Here is a 10,304-nt window from a genome sequence, read left to right on the forward strand (position 1 = left end):
CATGTCCTAAAGTTTAAGGCTAGGCACTATATGTTACAGTTACTTTCAGACTTGTACAATACAATATCAGTTCTAATGAAGTTTCTACAGTGTGATTACATTACTTCTTAAATTAAAAATGAATTTATTTTGAAAACAAAAAAGTTACTGTAAGAAAAAGTAATCTGACTAAAGTAAGAGTTCTCGTTTTGGAATCAGGTCAATGTCAAACAAACATTTAATTTATATGTCCCAAAAAAGTTAAAACCATACCATTTAAATCTGCATTTTCAAATCTGACCCAGACTATTTTCTCCTTTTCTTCTGTTAGAGGTGTTCCACTGTAAGCCTACAAAGTAAACAGAAATGTTTCAATAAAAAATGTTTTATAGCTCTAGTATTACTGATGTTCAAGACGAAAAGGAACTTAAATAAAGCCAACCCTATCCCTCTCCAATTCCACCAATCCTACATCTCGGGAACCAACACATTGTGTAAAATTTTTACTCCTAAAGAAAATTCTCCAGGAGTCTGATAATCTTGGTTAAAGGAATTTAACCTATTAAAGAATTGCAGAAACCTAAAATACAATGATCAAAGTCTAATAGGAAGCATCAGTATAATGCAAAGGCACTCAAAAAACTAAATCATCCCCTATATTAGCCAACAAACAAGAAGGCTTCAGAAATAAACAAAACTACTACATGTAGCTATTTAGTCCCAGGTGTTTACGATCAGGTAATTACACACTACCTAGAATTTTCAGAAGTATTACTTCCGGCTTGCCTTCAGTTCCAGGTGGAAGGCAAGGGCCAGAGTTGGGGGTGAAAAAAAAAAAGTACAGTATTACTTTTTCAGTATACCAAAAGCGCACAAAAACTATCATCCTGCACACAATTTGTGTTATACGTAACCTGTTTTAAATTTCCATGCCAATTTACAGCCCCTGTACTGTATCATACAAAGTATTAACTTGTGATTAACACTGATTAACAATGATTGTAACTGCGTCTTTTAAAGTTCAACAATAAGAAAATAAAGCTCAACATGAAAATACTACTAAAAGAATTACTTCAACAGATTTACCACACAACAGAAATTATCTTATAAATCCTTACAATTTCATTGTCTTTTTAAAAAAAAATAAGTGAGCTGTGTATAGAGCAGTCAATTCCTTTGGAGAAGAGGAAAGCCTACCCTAGAGCCAACTAATTCGTCAACTTTATCTTCGACCACCTCATCCTCACTTCCTTCCTCTTCTTTGGGCTCGCTCTTTTCATCCTTGAAAACTTTTTTTAAAAATAAACTTTAGGAGGGCACCTGGGTGGCTCAGTCAGTTAAGTGTCTGCCTTCGGCTCAGGTCATGATCTCAGGGTCCCCGCTTCCTGCTCATTGGGGAGTCTGCTTCTCCCTCTCCCTCTGCCCCACCCCCCTGCTCGTGCTCTTACCCTCCCTCTCAAATAAATAAATAAAATCTTTTTTAAAAATAAATAAATAAATAAATAGACTTTAGGGATACCTGGATGGCTCAGTCAGCTAAGCCTCTGCCTTCAGCTCATGTCATAATCTCAGGGTCCTGGGATGGAGCCCTGCCTCAGGCTCCCTGCTCAACGGGAAGTATGCTTCTCCCTCTGCCCCTTCCCCCTCCATTCCCTCCATCGCCCCACTTGTGTGCGGGCTCTCACTCGAGATTTCTCTCTCTCTCAAATAAATAAAATCTTTTTAAAAATAAATAAAAAATAAACTTTATAGTTTGGAATAATTTTAGATTATTAAATGTAGTACAGAGTTCTGATATACCCCTCAGCCAGTTTCCCCTAATGTTAACTATCTAACCAAATCCGACCTTGCCATGGTACACTTGTCAAAACTATGACACTGACACTGATGCATTACTATTAATTAAGCCTCAGACTTTATTTGGATTTCATCAGTTTTTCCACTAATGTCCTTCTTCTGTTCCAGCATCCAATCTAGAATAGCACAGTGCATTTAAGACAACTTCTTTTTTTCCCCCACATCACGCTCTCCTTTAATCTGGTAAAGCAGTAACATTTTTCAAAATTTCCTTCAGTATAGCAGATTATAAGGCTGCTAATCACCTGCAGCATCATTCAACATTCTCCCAATTCCTCTGCAACATCTGCAGGATGCTCTCCTTTGATTTCTGAGTGGTATGCTGAGCAAAACAAAGTTGAACAAGGGCTTTCACTATACTGGGATTCTTCAACTTCTTTTCTTTCCCCTTCGGGGGAAAATAAGACTTTCAAAACAAGCCTCGAATGCTTTTGCTATGTCTTCAAGTTTTTCTCTCTCCTTAGCGGACATGGTGTTCTCTACTAAGCCTTCTTGAGAAAATTCTGTGAGGCTGCCTGAGGCATCTGAGTGCTGCTTGTGTGCCTTCCTGAAGGTTTGCACAGAGAAGGCACGTGTGGGTATTTTATTCTCAGTGAGGCACATACTCACCCAGCGCCCATCCAGCCGCCACTTGGTATCTTAATAGAGGTCAGTGTACTACTACACCAAAGGTTTCCCCCACCTTCCAGCACCGATTATTAGCCCTCCTTCTCCTACCAAGATCCAACAACTTTAGCCCTCTCACTCAGAATCAAAACTTTCACCCCATTATTGACAGGATTTATTTATTTCTCCTTTTATTCCTTACCCGGTTTCTAACACATACACACATTCATAAGCACAGAGTTAGTGTTGAGCTTTATTTTCTTATTGTTGAACTTTAAAAGACGCAGTTATAATCACTGTCGATATGCTGTATTTATATGTTGTGTGTGTGTGTGTATATATACATATATGTATATATATATGTATATATATAATGTCGAGAAAATAACCTCCCTTGTGTCAAAAAGTATAATTTCTAGTTACAGCAATTAATTCTGTAAGGGTCACATACCATAATTTGCTTGACTGCTATTGACATTTGGGCTGGTTATAATTTTTTACACTGAAAATGCAGAATTTTCACACACATACACTGAAATGAAAAGTTCTGAGCTTTACCTTTCTTCTTTGCTGAATTATTTTTTAATAGATTTTCCTAAGTAAAATTATTAGATCAAAAAGCACAGCTAAAGGCATCTATAGCCATCAGTATCATCTGTTAAACACAATGGGAATTCACTCTATCTGGAAGAGCTAAAGAAGCAGACACCAGTCTAACAACACATTCTCTCCCTTTTGTGGGTATTTGGAAAGCCAGAGGATAATTTCTAGGCTCCAGGAATTTGACGGTTTCCAGAATAGGCAATAGAACATCACATCAGCAAAAAATAGAATTTTCCAAATGGCTGACTGCAAAGTACCACTGGAGGACTCTGGATTAAAGGTGGAAAGAAAGGGGCCATAGGTCACCAAATCTGGCCCACCAACTGTGTTTATAAATAAAGTTTTATTTTATTTTAATACAGCCATGCCTTTTCCTTTACATAAAAAGCAGTGCCAAACAGTTGCAACAGATCTTATAAGAACTGCAATGCTTATCTTCACAGAAAGTTTGCTAACTGCTGCACAAGACCATGAAGCCTTAAGCAAAGGCACCAAATATCCCTTCAACTTCACACGGTGCCCGACCCAGAGTGGGTGCTCAAGTAAATGTCTGCCTGAATTTTTGCTTTCTTTCCAGAGTAAACAGAATAATGACCAGCAGAGCACAAATTTCTTGAGTGAATATTCTAATTCTTAGATCCATGACTACAACTTTATTTCCATAGCTGTTCCTCTGATCCAATCTTCATAATCAATCGCATACATTATCCCCTCCCTAATGTATAATGCTTTAACGACTAAATTAATCTTCTACCTTCCAGCATTTTTACCCCATCAATTTTAACAGCCCCCTATTTTCAATTTATTAGTCAATCTGGGGGCGCCTGGGTGGCACAGCAGTTAAGCGTCTGCCTTCGGCTCAGGGCGTGATCCTGGCATTGTGGGATAGAGCCCCACATCAGGCTCTTCCACTATGAGCCTGCTTCTTCCTCTCCCACTCCCCCTGCTTGTGTTCCCTCTCTCGCTGGCTGTCTCTATCTCTGTCGAATAAATAAATAAAATCTTTAAAAAAAAAATATTAGTCAATCTGGTATTCTTGTTTCTCTAGCAAACTCCCTAACTATTCCCTCAAAGCCTCTGACCACAGCCTCTCTCCTCCAGCCAATAAAAACTGCTTGCTACGCACGGTTTGCACTAACACAAAAGGTGCCTTTGTAAAAATGTGATAAAGAGGCGCTCTAGGGGCAGGCAGATTACAAAAATTTTTAAATGCCCCTTCCTTGGAACCAGCCTCATGCCAGGGCTCAGGACTTGAGAGAAAGGGCAGTGTGGAGAGACCAGGTTGGATTTCAGCCGCGGGCTGCTCTCGAGAATCGCCACTCCGTGCAGAGTCCAAGATGCTCGACAGCCACAGCAGCTCTGCTGCCTGCCATACCCAGCTAGCCAGTTCCCTCCAACACCCCATACCCAACCTTTCCCTTCATTTCAACTGCTATTTCCAATGTCCTTTGGAACTTGACTCTTTCACTCTTCCTTTGCTATGCATTCCCTTAGCAATTACATTTTCAGTCTGTACTATCATGTATAACAGTTACTGAAATGCTGCTATAAGCTCTGCTTGTTTCAGCAATTTGACTTCCCTTAGTAACCAAGTTCCTCAAAAAAGGAAAGCATTTATTATTCCTTACATGCCCCACAGACCTTTTCACTGTGACCTATTTCCATTAAAGTTATCTGAACGTGATAACGGAGTACCAGCATTCCCTGATACTTTCCCTTACTTGATAAATACAACTTACATAATAGAACTGAAATCTGGATTTTAGACTTTTCTAGGATGCTGTCATAAAGCTGGGACACTGGACCTATGAATTCCCTTTTTGAACAGCGTGGTTACAGATAGCCTGGCAGTCAGGAAACACTGACATCACCACAAGGAGAAAATACCTTTCCCTTCAGTCGTTCCACTGGACAGAGAGCTTCCCACGGCCACTGTTTCACAAGAATCACTGGAGGTTCTCACTACAGACACAAGTTACTGGATGCCACCTCAATTCCACGAGTCAAACTCTCTGGGACGGGGCTTGGAAATTATTATTTTTAACACATGTGCCAAGTGATGCTTAGGTTAAATCTGGGCAACAGTGCACTAGATACGATCCCAGGAGGGTTGCTCTCATTCTTTATTCTTATATTTACATAGAGAGAACTCTGTTAGAAGTTAGAGTAACAAGGCATACCCTACTTGGCATAAAAATACTGCTCACCATGAAAGACATGTAGACTTGTGCTCAGTGTAGTATTTAGGTAATAAAATATCTATTTAAGGACATGCAAAGTATATACTTTGCTTTGATCACTTCAGAGAGGCAACATTTAACTAGGACAAGAGAAAGATTCTGGAAATAGGACCCAACTAGGGAGTCCCAAGTCCCATCTCTCAACTAACATCTCACTTTGATTCCTCTTAGGAGAGCAAGTCTTGAGGAATAAGAATTGTGCCACTATCAGCCCAAAACTAAGGCACATGTAATACTAACAAGTATAGTTCGACCCTACCAATGCTCAGGATGCTAAAACATCAGAAGTTTTTCTGAAGTTGATGATACTAGTGGCAAGTTTAGGAGAAAGAACATTTCCGAACTTTCCTGGCCAATGGTAAAACCTACTATTTCTGAAACAACACACTTACCTGCGGAACAACATCCTGTAGAAAAGTCACAACACTTTCCATGTAGGACTGCTCCCTGAAAAAGGGTGAAATGCATAAAATTTATCCTGGCAGCTTAAAACAAAACATGTTAAAGCTCTTTCTACAAGCCTTAAGAAAGTTACTCCTAATATTAAAAAAAAGAAAAAAGACTAACACTCATCAACTGATAATTCTGCTATCCTGCTTTCTAGTTTCTTTGTATATGTTATTAAATGAAATGCAAATGAGATATTAATCTTTTTACATATCATCTCTTCTTAAAAGTCATGCTCTCTGAATTTGACATAGATATCCTAACTTGTATTTGAAGGAGTGATGACACAAGGCTAAGGCAGGACCTTCCTCTTGAGTCAAAGCAAAAGAATTCCCCAGTCGGAGCAACAAAAACTAAGGCTGATGACTCAGTACTTAGTGACCTTCTCTTTAAATTGGTAATGTACCTAGTCCCTCACCTGTATATAGCAAAATCAATCTGCATTTTGCTGCAGGCGCAGGCATTAGGCGATATTAAGAAGTCCTCACAGAATGTTTGTCACAGACAAGACATGGGAAAATATTAAAATGCATGAAAGTGAAGAAAAATGATACTGTTAAGGTCACTAAGATATTTTAAATGGGAAGTATATAGATATCAGCACGTGGGAAAAAAATTCTTCAAAATACCAAATCAAATTCATTTCATTTCATGTGAAAAATTACATTTGAAGAAACTCATATGAGTTATCCTAAATCCTATAAAAAAGCAATATGCCTTAGATAGCTACAAAAACTGATTAGGCTGAAAAAAACAAAACACACACACACAACAATTTGATTAGGCCTGCCTCTCCCACCTCATTTTTCACCCACTCTCCTTACTCTGCTTCCATCATCTGCAACTTCCATTCCTAGAATACACCAAGCTCTTTGAGTCAAGACTTTACACCAGCTTTTTTTCTGCCTGGATTCCTACCCATACTCTTCCGTCCCTTTCATTTCTCCAGCTTAAGTGTCACCTCATCAGAGAGGCCTTCCCTGACAGCCTGAAGTCAGACTCCCCACTGTCATTCTCTATCATAGCACACTGCGTACTAATCAAAGCCTGTAATCACTTTACTTATTCACTGTTTCCCCCCCTAGAATGTAAACTCTACTACACAAAGGACTCCAACTCTCATATTTACCTTCTATCTCCAGAATCTACAAGCCAGTACTTCAGGCATGGAGCAGATGCTCAAGCATTATTTGTTAAAAGAATACAAATAAATAAAAGATTTTTTAAAAACACTAAAATTATGTATTGAATAACAAAAAGCAATATAAGTTGAATACTACATGGTGAGGCAACACAGAATACTGCCTAAGTGCACAGACTCTGGGGACAAACAGCCTGGGTTTGATCCAGGTTCCCCTTCTAAGCTATTCCCAAGGACAATTTACCTAATTTCTCCCTGCTTTGGTTTTCTCACCTGTAAAATGAAGACTGAAAGAGTACCTAATTCATAGCTAATAACATGCTTAATTTGTTGCCATGGTCCATAGTTAGCAAAGAAATATGGCCCAAGGAAATGCAGGAGGAAAAAAAAAGGAAGTATTATATAGCAAAATACTCTATTATACATATATTTTTCTTAGTCTGAGAGGGCAATCTTTATGTAACATGCTAAACTGCCCAAGGGAATAATATAAAATGCTACAATTCCCTTATGAACATTTTAGAAGGTAGAAAACAAGTTTCACCTCCTTATCCAGATACTGAAGAATCTTCACTGTTCACCCTAACCTACTTTATATAGGTCAACTTCCCTATATTTCATTTATGAACATAGCTTGCCTTATCCACATCGGCTCACCCTATTTCCTTTGTCGAAAATGTACTTTTGATTCTAATTGTCCAAACTACTCAGCCTTTAAAGTACATTATGTTAGCTTCTTAATAAAACCCTTTAGGATCTAAAATACTAGAATATCCCCACTAAATACTCCCACTAAAATATTCCCTCCCAATTCTCATGGTTTGCTGGCACCTTTTTTATTGATTACAGTTATTTCAAGTACACATAACTTAAAACCACATTAGATCATATACTCCTATTAAGTATAAATAGGCTTTGGCAAATTAAAATACAGAATGTACTTTTTATGACACTGACTTAGAAACCTTCTGACTGAAACCTAGATAAGAGATATATTTTACATCAGGATCTGGTCAACATATACATACGTATGAACAGTGTGTGTCACAAAAGAATATTCCCAACTATATTTTCTATAATATGTTATTTCATTTTTTAAATAATGGTCCTTATCCACTGAATTGATCTAATGAGCCACCAATTTTTGAACCTGGAGTTTGAAAAAACATTACGCCTCAGGATTTAGCACAGTGCTTTTGAGGTACCCTATAAATATGAATACATTAACTTGATCCTCCAATTATTCCTTTTATTTGGTGTTGGCAATATTTATCATCCTGTGAAGCCAAAATTAAACAGATATTACAAAAGTAGTCAATGTTCAGAAAGGAAACCTGAATGTTAGTCACTATTCTGAGCAAATTTCCTTTAACTTTTAGGATTATCTGAAATTCGCTTACGTAACAGCCTGGGGGCGAACCACAACTCCACCAGTACAACGACTGGGTCTTCTGGGAGAATCTGTAGCCATAGCTTCATTCGTTAAGCCTGTTTCCAGCACAAAGAGATAGAAAAAAAATGGATCATTATTGTTGTGAATCAGGGTAAGGGTTTATGTTTGCTCACTAGAGATCCCTATGGAAAATGCCTAAAATGTAGGAAACCTTCCCAGCAATTCCCATTACATGAGAAACGAGGGAGGTTAGGGGAGGAAGTAGATAAAGAAGTTTTCTAATTATCATGAAATTTTTTTATTTGGACTAGGCCTCAGAACCACAGAACTAGTTAAAACTCTTTCTGGACCCTCTGACCTACTGTTAACATAAGCTAGAAAGGTAAGGGATGGAGAGTCCAGCACAAGATCTCTTAATAAAAACAAATGTGCTATCTCTGTGAGCCAAAATTAAAGAATGTACTAAAATCCTGAAATAGTGAAAAAACACGTGGCACAGTATTTCGAGACCTAATGGAACAGTGAAATAATTAATACCTTCCAACTAAGACTGTTGGGAAACTATGAGCAAGACTGCATACTGTAACCATGTATAGTGACCATTTCACAATATGTACAAATATCAAAACATTATGTTGTACACCTAAACTAATATAATGTTCTATGTCGATTATAGCTACCAAAAAAAAAGGACTGCATGGTCATAATCTAACAAGAGTTTTTAAATCGTATTTGTCAACCCCCTGCTATTGTAACCTAAACACCACAGCCTAAATAAGTAATAAAAACGTATATGACATTAGAAGCCTTATCCTTTTCTGTCACATCACTGAATCCTGATCCTTGAATGTCCAATTAGCATCTGAATCACTTGGGAGGTTTTAAGAGCGTGGAGTGTACTTGGTTAAGGCTAAAAGAGGACTGACAGCAATATTAACGATCTCTTTCAGGGCTCAGGAAAGTCCACAGCCTGGAACTAATCTTGAAAGCCCCTAAAACCATCACTTCTAAGTAGGGAGTATTCTATCACCTTATTTGAAAATTCCCATACTGATGAGTCTCATCTGCTACTACAAAAACACCCATTGCCCCACCTAGCCCAGGTACCCCTTCCTCAGTAGGTATCTTCACCACCAGCCCCTCAGCCCTCTCATTTCCATTCCACCCTTTATTTCCCGAAACACAGCCTCCCAAGAAATATCCTTTAAGGGCCCTGTCTCCCGAGGACGACCCTCGCCAGCCCCTCAGGCCCCACTCTCCTGAAAGACACTAACACAGCTCTACCCACTTAACCTCCAACGCGGAGCCACCGCTGCCCCCGGCCGCCCTCTGGCCCCTTGCCCTTTCTCCCCTCCCCCTCCAAACTCGCTACCTCTCCCTCGTCGAATCCCTGCCAGCCAAGCCCTCTCCCCTCACGCTGCTTGCCCCTCGTCCTCTCCCAGCCTCCCCAAAGCCAGAGCCCCACCAGCCCTCTCACCGGCCGCCCCGCCGGTAAACGCTGTTCTCCAGCTCAAGGCTCACTGTTTGGAGTCTCCCTTTGTGATTGACGGCTACCACTTCCTACCACGCCTCAGCGGAACTACTTTTCTAGCCAATCCCAGAAGGAAACTGGATAAGGCCGGGCACCGCCCCTGGAGGTCAGCTTCGCCAACCAGCAAGTAGGAAAGAGGCGGACCCGCCTCCTGAATTTATCCAATCCGCTGGGGCTCCAGGGGAAACAAAACAGTATGTAAGTTCGGGTGAAGCCGAGGGGTCAGGTTCGGTTGCGAACGCAGGCAGGTAGAGAGAGTTACGAACACATCTGTTTTTCTTTGCAGACAGTACACCTACGTGGCTTTGTCAAAAAGAATCATGCCGCAGACTACTTTGCACTTCAGCTGAGCGTCGCGGGCTGGGAGTCGGAGGTCGGGAGACCGGTCTGTTTACATCGAATTCTCGCGACAGCTAGTTCGAAGCTCAAAGCACGTGGACATGGCAGCTGCCAATCACTTTCTGCTGGCCACTCACCCATCCCGATCCCGCCTTCTGCCCCGCCCTT

The 10,304-nt window shown here is 39.9% G+C and overlaps 1 protein-coding gene across 7 annotated transcripts in view; it reads right to left on the bottom strand.

Moving 5' to 3' along the window:
- Positions 1-9,859, bottom strand: part of BCAS3 (BCAS3 microtubule associated cell migration factor) — a 588,999-nt gene extending 579,140 nt beyond the window's left edge. For all 7 annotated transcript variants that reach the window (XM_040640930.1, XM_040640931.1, XM_040640928.1 and 4 more), the window contains exons 1-4: positions 9,744-9,859; positions 8,274-8,361; positions 5,678-5,732; positions 253-328 (exon numbers count right to left, since the gene is read on the bottom strand). In XM_040640930.1, the coding sequence (XP_040496864.1) occupies positions 253-328; positions 5,678-5,732; positions 8,274-8,344 (202 nt within the window). In that variant the 5' untranslated portion in view covers positions 8,345-8,361; positions 9,744-9,859. The remainder of the gene's footprint in view (positions 1-252; positions 329-5,677; positions 5,733-8,273; positions 8,362-9,743) is intronic.
- Between the last annotated feature and the right edge of the window lie 445 nt (positions 9,860-10,304).

Source organism: Ursus maritimus, unplaced genomic scaffold (assembly GCF_017311325.1).
Source record: "Ursus maritimus isolate PB19 unplaced genomic scaffold, ASM1731132v1 scaffold_24, whole genome shotgun sequence".
Taxonomy (NCBI): Eukaryota; Metazoa; Chordata; class Mammalia; order Carnivora; family Ursidae; genus Ursus; species Ursus maritimus.